This window comes from Sycon ciliatum, chromosome 5 (assembly GCF_964019385.1).
Source record: "Sycon ciliatum chromosome 5, ocSycCili1.1, whole genome shotgun sequence".
Lineage (NCBI taxonomy): Eukaryota > Metazoa > Porifera > Calcarea > Leucosolenida > Sycettidae > Sycon > Sycon ciliatum.
Window position 1 is genome coordinate 14,816,684 of NC_088647.1, and position 16,801 is coordinate 14,833,484.

At 48.1% G+C, this 16,801-nt stretch overlaps 1 protein-coding gene across 1 annotated transcript in view; it reads right to left on the reverse strand.

Annotated features, from left to right (window-relative positions):
• Position 1: 1 nt before the first annotated feature.
• LOC135817758 (conserved oligomeric Golgi complex subunit 4-like) overlaps positions 2 to 16,801 on the reverse strand; it is a 24,694-nt gene continuing 7,894 nt past the window's right edge. The window contains exons 12-29 of the mRNA XM_065330999.1: positions 16,036 to 16,104; positions 15,423 to 15,575; positions 15,009 to 15,030; positions 14,009 to 14,064; positions 13,619 to 13,678; positions 12,120 to 12,205; positions 11,878 to 11,934; positions 7,875 to 7,943; positions 7,147 to 7,255; positions 6,694 to 6,756; positions 6,289 to 6,339; positions 4,978 to 5,031; positions 4,546 to 4,635; positions 3,464 to 3,547; positions 3,012 to 3,113; positions 1,648 to 1,776; positions 979 to 1,070; positions 2 to 657 (exon numbers count right to left, since the gene is read on the reverse strand). Of these exons, the coding sequence (XP_065187071.1) occupies positions 615 to 657; positions 979 to 1,070; positions 1,648 to 1,776; positions 3,012 to 3,113; positions 3,464 to 3,547; positions 4,546 to 4,635; positions 4,978 to 5,031; positions 6,289 to 6,339; positions 6,694 to 6,756; positions 7,147 to 7,255; positions 7,875 to 7,943; positions 11,878 to 11,934; positions 12,120 to 12,205; positions 13,619 to 13,678; positions 14,009 to 14,064; positions 15,009 to 15,030; positions 15,423 to 15,575; positions 16,036 to 16,104 (1,389 nt within the window). The 3' untranslated portion in view covers positions 2 to 614. The remainder of the gene's footprint in view (positions 658 to 978; positions 1,071 to 1,647; positions 1,777 to 3,011; positions 3,114 to 3,463; positions 3,548 to 4,545; positions 4,636 to 4,977; positions 5,032 to 6,288; positions 6,340 to 6,693; positions 6,757 to 7,146; positions 7,256 to 7,874; positions 7,944 to 11,877; positions 11,935 to 12,119; positions 12,206 to 13,618; positions 13,679 to 14,008; positions 14,065 to 15,008; positions 15,031 to 15,422; positions 15,576 to 16,035; positions 16,105 to 16,801) is intronic.

Sequence of the window (16,801 nt, forward strand, 5' to 3'; positions counted from 1 at the left end):
GTTGATTGATCTCCTGTGTACATGTGTACGTGACATGGCAATGGGATTTATGAATACTGATAAGACGTATGCAGGCGAGCCAAAGTAGGGTAATTCATGAATACCTACGCGCGAAACATACCGGAATGGAATAAGTAAAAATCTATCTACAGAAAAAACCCAGAAACATACACGTTATTTACAAAACGTTTTTGGCAAATCGATAAAGGTATACTATAATTACATTCTTGTATGTGCAGGATTTACAATGGCAAGCAGAAAAGAACATGTTTAAAAAAATTGAGCTACAGAATAAACGGAGATGATATCAATGAAATGTGTGTGTGCGCGCGCGCGTGTGTGTGTGTGTGCGCGCATGTGTGTGTGTGTGTGTGTGTGTGTGTGTGTGTGTGTGTGTGTGTGTGTGTGTGTGTGTATACTGAGCCCAAAAAATACTGTGGATATGTTGACAAGTGACAGTGACTTCCCCAATAGTAGGCACACCGGCCTTACCACTGGCTGCCAATGCAATGATACAAGATTCAACGACAGGTCTTGCTACACGCACAACGGTACATGATTCAACAACAGGCCTTGCTCACGAATCGTGCTGGGAGCTCTCGTCCACATTCACCTCAGAGCTTCAGTCGGTTGATGTCATCCGTACGGAAGTCCTTCCTGTGTATACAAGAATTCACATGGCAAGCATGACCAGGAGTACTAAAGTTACTACTCAGTTATAGTGAAGTACAGTAGCAGTAAGAGTACAGGAACCCAGACTTTGCCAGAGTGTGCAGCATGGATGGGTTCTCAGAAATACAAAGTGCCTGGATAGGTGTGTGAACTGGACTACCGACAGCATTCATTTTCAAATTGTTTTCAAACTGTTTGCTGTGCTGTGGCTCCCAACCACGTTCCCACCGCTTGCTAAAGCAAGCGGATAAAAGACTGAAAAAGAGGATTGAATAAGTCTAGCAATCTTCCTGTGCCGGCACTCACCGCAGAGCCATGATGTCCTTGACTTCCGGTGGACTCAGCAGCCAGGTGACAGGACCAGCATTCCGACCCCAGTAATCCTCTATCTCCGCAGGCTACGCACAACAGAACACAGACCACAAAACAGCACAAGCACACACTATAATCGACAGCCACTGATCATGGTATTATCTGATGATTGACTCAATGCCATGAGACTCGGAGTTACCGGTTACAGTCAGACCTCGCATAACCGCATACATCCGTTCTCCACAAAAAATATCCAGATAGGTGAGGGAACCGGATAATCGAACACACCTCCTGTATGTATGTATGCATGACATAACGCTGTAAATCGGTAACAAACGATTTGTTTCCAGATGGCAAGGGATCCGGATAAAAGAGGACCGGATAAGCGAGGTCTGACTGGACAACCAATCTTCGGCCTCCCGTCATTGTGAACGTGTGTGGCAGGTTCATCTTTGCTTGCCAAGGGCAATTTTGCGCTGTACTGTGTAGCAACTGATCTACATCGGTGTTTCTGCAACAGTGGCTCAGGATACTGACCAATGGCTTGCTGTCCTAGTCCAGCCTGCCAACCATCATACAGCCCGACACAACCTCATACTTGTGTGTAATATTGAGAACCCAGAGAACTCAAATATGGAAACAACACTCGTACACGTTGCGTACCCTCTCAAAGTTCAGGATTGTAGCAATCTGTGTTAGCTTGGAGAACTTGTCGCGGATGGTCCACTGCGTCACTGTGGAGAGGTATGCTACCAGTGCACGTAATTGCTTGTCAAAGTGAAGACCACCAAGCTGCAGATAGCCAACAAAAGAAGACAGTACAACCTCAATACAAATACAGGTGTGTGTGGTGTGTGGTGTGTGGTGTGTGTGTGGTGTGTGTGTGTGGTGTGTGGTGTGTGTGTGTGTGTGTGTGTGTGTGTGTGTGTGTGTGTGTGTGTGTGTGGTGTGTGTGTGTGTGTGTGTGTGTGTGTGTGTGTGTGTGTGTGTGTGTGTGTGTGTGTGTGTGTGTGTGTGTGTGTGTGTGTGTGTGTGTGTGTGTGTGTGTGTGTGTGTGTGTGTGTGTGTGTGTGTGTGTGTGTGTGTGTGTGTGTGTGTGTGTGTGTGTGTGTGTGGTGTGTGTGTGGTGTGTGTGTGTGTGTGTGTGTGTGTGGTGTGTGTGTGTGTGTGGTGTGTGTGTGTGTGTGTGTGTGTGTGTGTGTGTGTGTGTGTGTGTGTGTGTGTGTGGTGTGTGTGGTGTGTGTGGTGTGTGTGTGTGGTGTGTGTGTGTGTGTGTGTGTGTGTGTGTGTGTGTGTGTGTGTGTGTGTGTGTGTGGTGTGTGTGTGGTGTGTGTGTGTGTGTGTGTGTGTGTGTGTGTGTGTGTGTGTGTGTGTGTGTGTGTGTGGTGTGTGTGGTGTGTGTGTGTGTGTGTGTGTGTGTGTGTGTGTGTGTGTGTGTGTGTGTGTGTGTGTGGTGTGTGTGTGTGTGTGTGTGTGTGTGTGTGTGTGTGTGTGGTGTGTGTGGTGTGTGTGTGTGTGGTGTGTGTGTGTGTGTGTGTGTGTGTGTGCGTGTGTGTGTGTGTGTGTGTGTGGTGTGTGTGGTGTGTGTGTGTGTGGTGTGTGTGTGTGTGTGTGTGTGTGTGTGCACGCGCGTGTATGTGTGCGTGTGTATGTGTGCGTGTGTATGAACAGTGTGCGTACGTGTGCACATGTACTGTAAACGGCTAATTTTAGCGGGTAAAAACTTTAGCGTTTTTCGAATCTGGACTAATTCGCGACGAAGTATTTTAGCAATCCGAGTTGCAGAGTTCAAAAAAGGGATGATCACACTGTACTGGACACGGAAAAGTTCGATTGGCGCGGCAAAACTTTAGCGAAAACACTCCTTTCGCTATAATCGCTAAAATATCACTATCGCTAAAATTAACCGTTTTACAGTACATGGCTTCAAGTTCTGACCTTTCAAACCATAATCAATTCCGACAGAGAACAGACTATCAGAAAATGAGGTATTGTTTGTAGGGTACAGAGAGCACACAGTTGCTAACCTGGTTGAAGGCTGATTTCTTAACTGCACGCTCCAGCTGATGAGTGAGTTCAGTGACCATCAGAGACACGGCATTGCCGAAATTATCACCAGTCAGGTTAGGCTGCAGACCACACAACGTTAGCAGAGAGGAACGCACACACACACACGCACACACACACACACACACACAAGCACACGCACGGACGCGCGCACACACATCCACACAAGTGCATGCAAAGACATTGCTGATTCCTTCGTTAATAATAAAGGGCGAACAATTCGACTTCACTCCTCGTGACATCCACGAGCACTGTACAAGCACAGTCGAGTCATTCGGATGAAGAGATGTTCTCTATGCAGTAGTACAGATCCGAAATTTTCAAAGAAACAACCACACACACACACACACACACACACACACACACACACACACACACACACACACACACACACACACACACACACACACACCTTCACTGAATGGAAGAGTGACTCCAGTCCATGCACAAGCTGCTCCACAAACTCGTCATGCGCCTCGTACATAGTGAACTCATCCTGCAAACACACAATAATGCCAAAGAAATTAGTTATAGGTTTGCACACAAGTCAGGCATAGTGGGATGGGGACCATAGTTGAGAAACAGAGGGTACCAGGTTTCAAGTCCTGCTTGGAAGCGGAAGGATTTTTCCAGCCGTGCTGTGACCCACAGTGAATGGTTTTGCACACAAGTCAGCCTGGTGTACACCTTGAACCACTGGTAACCATGGTAACACAGTGTACATAGCAGGGGCTACAATTTCAGTGTGTATGCGCACACATATTATAGTACTGCTGGGTGTTGAAGAGCTGGGGGTGTCAGCCTCGTAGCCTAGACTGTACTTCTTTTTTTAACGATGTACAGAAGTCGTTGCGCAGTGGAGTCACCGCGCGTATACAACGGTATGCCGTGCTCGGTGAAATACTGAAATTCTAGCCTGGCCGTTCTTCCATGGCCGGCTGCAGTACTGTGCATCATTCGTAACATGTGAGTGCAATGAGAATGTGTGTGCGTACATCAGTGGTGTGTGCAAGGAGCTCCACATAATGTAAACCCACGAACGACACGTAAAGAAGATAGAGAGTTAAGTTCGTACACCCGCGTTACCACCCGCCATACATATGAAACACAAGTAACTTGGGAAGTTTGGCATGTGCCACGTCACCATTATACACGGTGACATGCATCACTAGTGTAAATAGGATAACAGCTGCCAAGAAAAATTCAGAGAGAAAGCCCGACCAGCCGACGGCTTCTCTTGTTTCACGAGACAGCAGTTTACCCACATGGCAGTTGTGTACCCTGCAGCTCCGAAACAATCAGTACAAACAAGAGTTCTTCACCAACAGCCACTACTTTACTGCTTTATAAACTGTACAAGCAGCAATCCTTGCAAAGGTCTGGCCTCCTCCACTGTCCCGAAACACCTCCAGATAATAGTACCCCACATGTGAGCATAAGGTACTTGTACGTACAAACAAGTTTACAAAAAAACGGAGAGAGCAAATTCCTGACCTCTGTAGGTTGGTGAGAGAAAGAAGCAAACTCATCCACCAGTGGCTTCATGCGCGGGCTGAGAGAGGCAGCCAGTCGACCACGGCCATCCTGAAAGTAGTGTGTGCATACGCAAGATGGATAGATAGAGAGAGAGAGAGAGAGAGGGGGGGGGGGGAGACAGAATAAAGTCAAAACGTTAAATGCAACTCAAATACAGACAGAATTTCAACTAAATTTGTTTAAAAAAAACATTGACACTCTTGTTCTGTCAGTCACAATATCAGACTTTCTAACATGCAGCTGCATCAACCAAGAGTCCAATTTTCAAGCTCAAAGTGACAGTACCATCATATCCAGGAGTGTGCGTACGACAATCAAACCTGAACTGGTAAACGTGTGACCAGTCATGCAAGTACAGTCAAAGAATGTGGCAATGCATATGGGGCTCACCTCCAGAAGCTGCTGGAAGACCTTGGTGCACTGGCTAAGCTCATCCAGACATGTCTGCAAGCGAACAAAGGACGATTAACACACGCATACATGCGCACATACCATATACATGTACACACACACACACACACACACACAAACACACACACACAAACACACATACACACACACATACACACGTGCACACACATACCCACATACACACACGTATGCGTACACACGTGCACGTACACACACGCATTACAACTGTCCAAATATTACACCAGAAATGCATGCTGAGTGCTATTCCCGTATCAGTACATCATACTACCTTTTTCTAAATACTGTAAAGCGTGAAATTTTCGCGGCGTTTGTAGTTCGCGTTTTCAGAATCCGGACAGGTTTGCGAGGTTTTAATTTTGCGATTGCAGCATGGCATTCTTGCTAAACCTGTGGCATTCTTGCTAAACCTTTCATGGATCTCCTTTTCGCGCTGTCTAACCTTCGCGATTTCCACGCGGTCGCGAATTTCGCAGAAATTAGACCATGGCAATAATTTCACGGTTTACAGTATTCACAAATCGTACAACACTACAGGTTCACACATCAAGATAAAATAACAATGATGACAGCCCTTCAGGGTAAGTTGTCAGTTAGCCGAAAGATAGTGGGTTGTTGGTTTGTCGTTTTCAAACGTACACATACACGCACACACACATAAACAAACACGTAGACATGCACATAAACACACACACACCACGTGCACATCCACACACAGGACGCTATGGCCGAAAAGAAACAAATTCAGGTAACAGGCTGGAAGACACAGAGAGTAAGGGTGCGTTCTTACATTCTCTAGCTTCTAGGAGAAGAAGAAAAGAGAAGTCGAAGAAACTGGGATAATTCAAGAACGGGTCTCGAAGAATTCGGAGATATTTTGCACATGTCGAGCAAAATGAAGCGCCAAAGGGGCCGCGATCTTGAGTGATGAATGTAGCAATGCACGTGTGCGTATGCGAAAAGGGAAATGCGTACACTCATGATGAACACGTGTCTTTTAGTCGTAGTTCGCATGCGTTGATCCCAAACCGCGGGAATCTCCAAGTTTCAACCACCTCTGAAGCTTGGAGAGCTTGGAGAGCTTTGGAGAGCCTCCTAAAAGTCGGAGAGGATATAAGAACAGCTCTCAAACGTTTCGGAGAGTCTCCAACTTTTCCGAGAGGATTTAAGAACGCACCCTGAGAAAGGGAGAGAGACAGGGAGAGACAGGAGAGAGAGAGAGAGAGAGAGAGAGAGAGAGAGAGAGAGAGAGAGAGAGATATGGACTCCTACCTGGATCTTTGTTCCGCTGCGCATATCTCTGCTCAGTTTGCTGCATTCAGACTGTAAAAGGCAAAGAACACAAAATAGTAAAATACCAGTTGTGCGTGCTCAGTAAAACAATGATACTAGTTCATGGAGGTACTGGTCCGGTGTGATAATTTCTAAATCAAATCATTGTGAATTGAAGCCAAGGAGAAAGCCTTTGCAACACCAACCACCATCACCGCCACCACCATCACCAGCACCACCCGTGTGTGTGTGTGTGTGTGTGTGTGTGTGTGCGTTCGCCGGGCGGGTGAAATGAAGCGTCATTCCCCGTATTGCTCAGCTCGCACGCTATTATCGCACGACAATAGCGATGGGCGTCCAAGGTCCAAGGTGCGTACATTAAAGCAATTAGTATGTAGTGCCTACCTCGACATCTTGCACCAGTTTCTTGATGTTGTCGATAGCAGCTGAAGTGTTGTTCAAAGTCACCTAGGCACATACAAAGCACACACTATGTTTGAACTCAGTAGAGCCGCATTTATCCTCTTGCTGCCAAAACTCAGAACATACATACTTATTGCATGCAAGACTCGACTTGCAAGTAAACACTTTTTATATATTCGATACCAAATTCGGCAGAACTAACAAATAGCTCTCCACCCTGCCAAATCTCCCCCAATCAAATCCCCCTTTTTTGCTTCTTTCAAATCTGCCCGATGTCCACCAACAAGACAGGACTAGGTTAAGCATTCTTGGCAACATCAGTGTCACCTATCACAATAAGCAAGTACTGCACGATGAAAATCTGGGAGAACGTGAACATGCAGGTGGCCCCTGTCAGTGTCCAACATGCAGCAGCACAATGCTTCCAGTACTAACCAGGAACGCAGCACGTGCTGCTGCAGCATCACTGCTCGACTGGAAACTGCTTTGCACAGTCTGTACGGTCGATGAGATATGGCCTTGCAGTACACCGCTGAAATCAATGCTGAGCACAATATATACACACGTACATGATTGTTAGCACACATGAACACACACACACACACACACACACGCACACACACACGCACACACACCATGTACCATGTATACGCCCGTCGCAAGAGAAGCACGCAAATCTGCAAATGCACTGGATGCGCACCCACAGATTTTCTCTTATAGCAACGATAGCGAACAAGATCTGAATGAGACAGATCAAGACTTGCGCCAAATAACTGTCTAATCCACACAACTGGCGAAGCCATGTGAATCGACCACCAATGCACACCTGGTCTACACCACACGGAGTACATCGGCATAAAACGGCCAAGACAGTTACCTATGCACACCCTACACACACACACACACACACACACACACACACACACTCACACACACACACACACACACACACACACACACACACACACACACACACACACACACACACACACACACACTCGCACACATGTAAGTATCAGGTCAACTAATGCAGCAGACTGGTCACTCAGGCAGCATCACCTCAACCCCCCCCCCCCCCCCCCCACACGGTTTTCACTTGTGGTGTCCATTCAACACGTTTGCGACTTCTGCAACTCTACGCAGTTTCCAAGCCCAGTGCTTACCTTCCCGAGGGGAAACCAGTCCTCAGTTTTCCTTCGATGATTTCATAAAAGTCCGTGCTTAGGAGAGATCTGGACAATGAGACGACAAACCAATAATAACATGTAGTGTACAAGTACAAGTACTGTGAAAATGGCTAACTTTAGAGCCGCGAAGTTTTCTAAATGCGTAAGTGGCTGCGTTGCAGTTTGCGGACAATCGTTTAGAGCCGGGGATATTTTAACGATTTCGGCGAAAGGAAAGTTTTCGCTAACGTTTTGCCGCGTCCATCGAAATCCTGCATGTATAGTAAAGCACTGCTTCGAAGTAGTCATATTCTTTTTTTACTCTGAAACTCGGATCGCTAAAATATTTTCATCGCGAATTGGTCCTGATTCCGAAAACGCGATTTTTTTACCCGCTAAAATTAGCCGTTCTACAGTACACAGGAAGGAGACTATAGGTCCGTGGGGACTTCCCTACAGAAATAGGAGTAGATGAGTGCAGAAGCCGGGGAAAGTCCCCTAATCAACGGTGTCTGCTTCTTAGAATCTCAGGCTCCGGTCCCATCGAGGCAGTAAATCAGCGTGTTCTGCTGCTGAGGCAAAAAAGGATACTAGTACGAGTCGTACCAGTGGCAAACATTTCCCTGTTGGTCACACTGCACTTGCACATTGATGGTCACTGCAGCAGCGCTTTTTTGGGGACTGGCACATGTACCATGGAAACAATTCAAACTGTGACATAGAAGGTTAACTCAGAAGTAGCGACAAACTCGGCCATTTGAAAATAAACTGAACCGTCCACCGTCAAGAGCGCAGTGTGGAGAGGTGGACGGTTCAGTTTATTAACATAGAAGGTTGAAAGAAGAATTTTTAAATATAAGTTCCTGTGCACGGCACGGTAAGTGAACTTAGCAACCCATCAACATACTTGCACGTTCATGTAGTTGCCATAACGCATCACGTGTACATGTATAACATGCATTCCGAACTCCCGCGCTTCGGCACGGGGCCGCGCGGAACATGCGCATTACTCCGGCTCTCGACGCTGTGTCTCCTTCATCTTTGCTGCGCTGACAGTCAGGTTTGCTTGACAACCTTGGCCAGTGTTTACAGCCGAGTAATGTTCATATGCCGGGGGGGGGGGGGGGGAATGTTGTCCCTGCAGCACAGCACTGCCCGGACAGCCCAGGTTGACGTACATTCACGATGCCTTGGAAACCATCCACAACAACATGCCGGACGACTCCGGCGTTCGTGTTTTCATCGCTGGTTGTCACATCGACGAGCGACATCGATCGGATGCCGATCTGTTACTTAAGGAGCTGGATTCGGCAGGTCGAGCCGTACCCAGTGACTGGGCCTTATCTGATAAATTCAACCAGGCACTGAGACATCTGCATGTGCTGCAGGGCCTCTGCCCGGATGTGTTTGCCTCACCGCAAGTCAGGCTGCTCCAGCAGGGGGCTCTGAGATCCCAGACTGAAGTCGGGAAAGTGCAAGCGGCTGCGACCTTAGGCGATCTGACTGGCGTACATCACTACCTACAGTCTACTGTGCCTAGCCCGCACATCCGCACTATGCTCTGGAGCGCCGTGACTTCGGCTTTCCATGGGCTGCTCAGAGTCAACGAATACACCCTCACAGCACGGGCCGCCGGCCTTGAATACAGCGATGCTACCATCTACCCAGACAGCGTAGAGCAGCGCCTGCGTGTGACGAAGACAAGCCAATACGGTAGCGGCCAAGACATCAGCGTAAGGAGGACAGACTCGCCGACATGCTCGCACACGGCAGCCACCAGCCACCTAGCAGCCCGTGGCTAGGCACCTGGCCCGCTCTACCGCTACGAAGACGGCACACCCCTGAAGCCGCAGAACATCAACACGCTGCTGCAAACAGCCTTACCTAACAAGGATGTGCACAGCCATAGCCTCAGACGGGGTGCTGCAACGCTGGCAGGCAAAGCTGGCGTGCCTGAGTATATGCTGAAGACCGCTGGCAGGTGGCAAAGCTCTGCCTACCTCCGCTATGTCTGCACCCCGCTCGCTGACAGAGCATTGCCAGCAGCATTGTTCTAGTTTCTGTACGTTACCCATTAAGCCAATGGGTAGCTGCATTGGACGGCCCTCACAACAATTGCAGTGTACATATGACAGGGGTGGATCCAGGGCTATAGCCTGAGGGGTGCAGAAAATATCATGACAAATTTCTTCAGGTAGCTCGAGCTACTTTGGCCATGAAAACTTTCTAAAAACAGGAGAAGAGCTGTTTTCTCTGTTGTAAGTGGCTCTGTAGCATGCATTGACCCCAGACATGATACATGCCTTTGTATGAGGCAAAATACTATTCCTGGCAGGGGTGTCTGAAGGTATTCTACATTGTCATTGGTACGGCTATGAAAAAGGCAGGGGGGGGGGGGGGTTGGGGCCCTCCCCGGGGATTGTTTTCGGAAAATTAGGCCCAAATGGCCCATATTTCATTGAATCACCGGATCCGACGCCCCTAACTAGCAATACCGGATAATGCGGGCAGAAAAAAAGCGGCAGAAATTGGCATTTCGTCCGGTAAGTTAAAAGTATTTTTGGTGTCCGGAAAAAGAAAGGGAACAGAATTCGAGGAATTTCTTGCCATAAGTTTCGTATGGTTTGACTAATTTCAATGATTTTCGACCAGAATCTGCCAGTTTTTAGAATTACTAGTACATGTACTGTATTTGCCAAGGTCTACTCCCAGCCAGTCACAGGAAGATAAGGCACTGAGACTGTCCCATAAACGCCTGCAACCATAATAAAAAAAAGAAATAACCCGCCACCGTTTCCTTCCTCTTCTCCTTTTTTTTGCAGGTTTGCCGAGTGGACGGTTCGATGGACTTCTCGTGTGCTCTGGGTGGCAGTCGTGAGTCCGTCAAGCGAGAATTCAAGTCGGCAGGAAAACCGCGAGCTCCCATGTAGGGAGCAACACACTCTTCCCCTACTATCGCCGAAGTCGCACCAACCTCTGTTCTCCTTTTTTTGTTGTTGAAAACCTGAGGGGTGTGTAAGCAGCTTTTGCACCTCCCCCCCCCCCCCTGGATCCGCCCCCCCCCCCTGGATCCGCCCCCCCTGGATCCGCCCCCCCCCCCTGGATCCGCCCCCCCCTGGATCCGCCCCCCCTGGATCCGCCCCCCTGGATCCGCCCCCCCCCTGGATCCGCCCCCCCCCCCCTGGATCCGCCCCCCCCCCCTGGATCCGCCCCCCCCCCCTGGATCCGCCCCCCCCCTGGATCCGCCCCCCCCCTGGATCCGCCCCCCCCCTGGATCCGCCCCCCCCCCCCTGGATCCGCCCCTGTATTACATATAAATATTCTACAGCTTATACTATAATAATAGTAATGCCGATAATTCCTGTTCGGGTCATGTATTTTGGGGAGAACGGTAGGGATTGTGGGTCAGGCCGGCATCGAGCCCAGTGCGCCTACATTTGCTCACAAGTGCATTCTTACTGTATGCTTGTGTATTGACACGTCTGAATTCTCACCAGGCAATTGTTGCCCCCCCCCCCCCCCCCCCCAGCTTTGGCATTCGGAATTCTAACGCACATTGGTGCTTGCGATACTAGCTTTGGCATTGGACCATAATGTTGCATACTAAATGCGGAAATTGTTGCCTATGTCCTGATAATACAACGCGTAATAGCTCCCAAAGAGGTCGGCTTCTTGTGTGGTTGGTAACTAAAATATAATAAAGAGGCCTTTTCGTCGTTTCGCTCAGTAATAATCAGCTACTCTCCCTGTTGGTCATCCCTACCGGGTCCCGGTAGGATGTTGTACTTTGTACGGTGCCTAACAACGCCTGCTGATTCATGCCAACCAACAGTAGCTATTCTTCCTCTGGCTAGTGCTCTCCAGGTGTGTGTGTGTGTGCGCACGCGCGCGCGCGCGCGCGCGTGTGTGTGAGTGTGTGTGTATGTGTGCATATGTGTGTGTGTACATATGCACGCACACACGCCTCCTGATTGGCATAGCAGCAAGTGAATGCGCTTACCCGGCATGGTGAAGGATAGCGCACACACCACCCACATCACATGTAGTCACAGCTCGTCTGGAAAAAAGAAAGAGAAAAGAGAAGAAAAGAGAGCAAGGTAATCCAACACAACTCTTTTGATCAGGTGAACGCGCAACACTCATGAACTGACCTTAGCCTGGCTTAAGCATAGCACACCAAACTACAGGTTTGACCTGACCATTTAAGGTATAGCTCACCAAACTACCGGCATGACAACTGACCTGATTGCTTTGCGCAGAACGAAGAACACCTCGTCAACCATGGACGAAAACAGAGAACCGTTAGGTACAGTGTCCAGCTTCAGTGCCTACATCAGTAAAACAGAGAGAGAGAGAGAGAGAGAGAGAGAGAGAGAGAGAGAGAGAGAGAGAGAGAGAGAGAGAGAGAGAGAGAGAGAGAATGAGAGAGAGAGAGAGAGAGAATGAGAGAGAGAGAGAGAGAGAGAGAGAGAGAGAATGAGAGAGAGAGAGAGAGAGAGCGAGTAGTAAGTTACATTTATAAAGACAGGTAAGTCTAACAAATGAGGACTGAGACCTCTACAACAGGGTTTTTACGCCTGAAAGCAGGTGGATGATTTAACAAGCAGGTTGTCAGTCTAGATTTTATGCGCAGATGGAGAAAAAAAAGCGCAGAATTGAGAGAGAGAGAGAGAGAGAGAGAGAGAGAGAGAAGAGAGAGAGAGAGAGAGAGAGAGAGAGAGAGAGAGAGAGAGAGAGAGAGAGAGAGAGAGAGAGAGAGAGAGAGAGAGAGAAAGAGAGAAAGGGAGAAGAAAGAGACATCACTTTGCTCAGTCACATGTGAAAACTGCTACTTGTACACAGATTTGCATGATGTACACAGCATACATAGAGGTCCCAATCTACAGCCGTGGTACATGAAGTCAAGTGAAATCTAGACCGATGTGCACTTGTAGTACTCAACATCACTCGGCCTCAACATCACTCGGCCTCAACATATTCGGCACTCTTGCCAACAAACACGTCAATGGGGTCATACAAATTGGTTCGCAGCTCTGAAAGTGTACGTTAGTCTGGATTTTACTCGCCACAAGAGCAGGTTTAGAAGACCAGAAAACACCCTGTTATCACATCACCAATCTGACTACACAGAACAAAGCCATCAGCCTATACGCAATCTTCCAACAAACGGAGGAAATGCGATGATATCGTCAGTTGAGAAGCTTCGGAAAATCGCGGCACAGCAATGCATTGGCAACTCACTAGTGACTCACTCTGTATACATAGTGTAGTATCCCTGCCTGGCTAGTACGGAACTGTAGCTGACTCCTAGTATAGCGTATATTTAGTGTATCCCCGAACGTTAGCGTACAGGGTCTGTTGCCCTATAAAAGCTGCTGCGCTTTACTGATTTCAATAATTTATAACAACAACAAAGCCAAGCAGAAGAGCTGTTCAACCTCCAGGTGTGTACCGGAGAAAGTTCTTTTATTGCTGCTTCTCTTTCTCACATATAATCCAGGTGTGTACCTGAGAAAGATCAATTCAAAGTTAATTCGTGTTAATTGTCGTGCCTCCACTCGGCTACCCACTACATAAGTCATTGGTGGCAGCGGTGGGATTCGAACCCACGCCTCCGGAGAGACTGGACCCACTACAATAGCACCCATAAGCGGTTCCGGAATCACGCTGACTCATCATTACGACATCTGTCGCATAACCTCTACAGAGCACACAACATGTAGGTGTGAGTAATCACTCACCTTGCCGATGCTTTCTCGCATGAAGAAATCCTCCAGTGACGTGTAGTGCTGGACCACTTCCTATTTTCCAGCACACAACACGGAAAGAGAGAAAAAGACAACCCGGAACATTTTGTTACATCTCGGTGCGTCCAGAAGACCCCCAGGTCTTGTCAAAGGAGGTCCAAAGTAAGCACGCACGCACACGCACGCACACACATACACACACACACACACGTACACACACACACACACACACAAACGTACACACACACACGCACATGCGTGCACACATTGGGTGTGGCACCAGGCCAAAAAATAGCAACAGTGAGAACATCGATTGCGGAAGTTACACTTCAAATACCAGGTGAGAAAACACCAGGACAACAGCCAGCAAGCAAGGGGCATTACCTGAACGAGGCGAGACAGGTTGGACTCAGTTAGAAGCTGATTGATGGCATCCACTCCTGATACATGCACACACAAATTAATACAAACACCAACATACACACGTCAATACAAGCACCAACATCCACAAATAATTAATACACACCAACATACACAAATTAATACACACCGACATACACACATCACAACATACGCATACACATAATGTCATGTCCTTGGGTACGACGTCCAAGCATGATCAAACACCCGAAGCAATCACACAGAAGTCCCTAGTATCTGTGGATTCTGCATTGCCAATGCACAGTCACAATGAGGTGGTAAATCTATCTCCGTCTCCTGCGGGCAAAGGATCTTCCGATAAAATCACACTTCGATGATCCAAATTAACTCCACCACAAACACTGAGACATCGGTGCTTATCCCATACGTATACTGTACCAGCAGCAGGAAGCAACATTGATTGAGTCAACACATTGTAATACAGAAAGGTTCATACTGATATGACCATGTGTGATATGGACACTGCACTGGCACAGACTGACAGACTGTATCAGCTGACACATGGCTGGTATAATAGTATGCCGGTAGGTGTATTGCAAACTCAGGCAATCATGACTGAAGTGTATTCGCATTTGGTGTTCTTCTCTCTCTCTCTCTCTCTCTCTCTCTCTCTCTCTCTCTCTCTCTCTCTCTCTCTCTCTCTCTCTCTCTCTCTCTCTCTCTCTCTCTCTCTCTCTCTCTCTCTCTCTCTTTCGTAGAGGTTTGTTGTATTCTTGGCTTTTGACCGTTCCTTTACCACCACCATAACATCGGGCATCATTGCCCGCTTGGTCAGCGATACAAAATAAAATATCATCAACAACAACAACAACAACAACAACAACAACAACAACAACAACAACAACAACAACAACAACAACAACAACAACAACAACAACAACAAAGAATGGGCAATGCTCACGCTTGGGCACCGACATAGGTAGAGGTATACACTTTCACTTACCTGATTCACCTCCTGACTCATCCTGGACAGAATCAAGTTAGATACAGACACACATGCACGTACACACACATGCACAGACACAGACACAGACACACACACACACCGGAATTAGAAGCTTCTCAGGCATCGTGCAAGGTGAACCAGGGTGTCAATACAACTTGTAGCAACCGTACACAAACAGATGAGAGACGTGACCAGTTTGGGATTAAGCTGCACATTCTAGTGCATAAGCAGTACACAGAAACAGCATGTGATGGGGGAAGGTAAGCATAACATTACGAAGAATTGTTGTCATTACCAACTACTTGGCAATTAGGCAAGACCAAAATAAAATCGAGACTGCTGGGCAGGACACATGTGAAATTGGCGCGGGCGGGCGGGGAGCGAATCTCGATTTTTTTCCTCCCATCTTACCTCTCCTTGTCGCCTCATGAATGTAAAGTAGAGTTCACTTCTCGCCGGTAGCAGGGTCATCTCTGCGAGCAGTGCATCAAACTTGAGTGGGTCGGGACGTTGCTCAACAGTGGTGGCCTTCGTTGGGTGCATGGCCATACGGACTTGCTGGAGCTGCGGGAAGACACGCAAGCACGGAAACACGAGATGAGGAGGCTCTGGAAAACTACACAGCATAGGCCCAAGAGGTGGAACTTGTGCTGTGTCGTTGTCTTGTAGTGTACAGTCTCCTTCGTGTATGCATATTGCACAAACACAGATCTGTTCATGCATAACGCGCACGCAGGCATGCAACAAGAGCAGCACCAGCAACGGCAACAGCAGCAACAGTAGCAGAAGCAGCTGCTGCAGCAGCAGCAATAACAGCAGCAGCAGCAGCAGCAATAACAGCAGTAGCAGCAGCAGCAGCAATAACAGCAGTAGTAGCAGCTGCTGCAACAGCAATAACAGCAGTAGCAGAAGCAGCAATAACAGCAGCTGCTGCAGCAGCAGCAATAACAGCAGCAGCAGCAGCAATAACAGCAGTAGCAGCAGCAGCAGCACCACCACCACCACCACTAACAACACACCCTACCTTAGCATCGACAGCCCGATCCTCGATGAACTGCTTGAAGATCTTATTGGCTTGGGCATCACACTCGTGCTGTGGGCACAAGCACAGCACATCAGGAAGGTCTTCACTCAACACTACTTCCTAGCCTCCAGAACACCAGTTACACACACATGTCATATACAGAGATTACACAAGTCCAGTAGAACATCTCTTATCCGGGCGCCGCGGGACCAAAGAGTCCCGGTTCGATCTCAGACGTGTCCGCCAGAAGTCGGAATACACTACAACCAAAATGGATACGACATATCCCTGTCTTCAGCTGGGCTCACAAAACTAACACTGATACCATTCATGTGCATACCCAACAAGAACTGAGGACTGTAGTATTATTATCGATACTTATAGTTTGGACAATGAAACATAGAGGAGTAAACTAATGAGGAGCAAGAAATGCACAACCAGCAGGTCAGTGAAACCCCTGAGAAGTCCCGAGCCAGTGAGAGAAGCACATCAAAGGTTCTGGCCTACGGGAGACAGCCTGCATGACGTACATACGGCATGCAGCGCATACAGTCATAAATGTACAGTAGTGTACGAATAACAGAGTCAGGATATTACTACCAGGACTACGACCTTTCATGCGGCAAAGTAGTTCAACCGACCACCAGAAATGTTCACCCGCTGCAGGTAAGTGCCTGCAAGCTGCCTCGTTGAGGGAGGTGTCCTCATAAGGGAGACTCTACTGCAAAAGGCTTTCTTACAAACAAACAAAAACCCAAAAAATAAC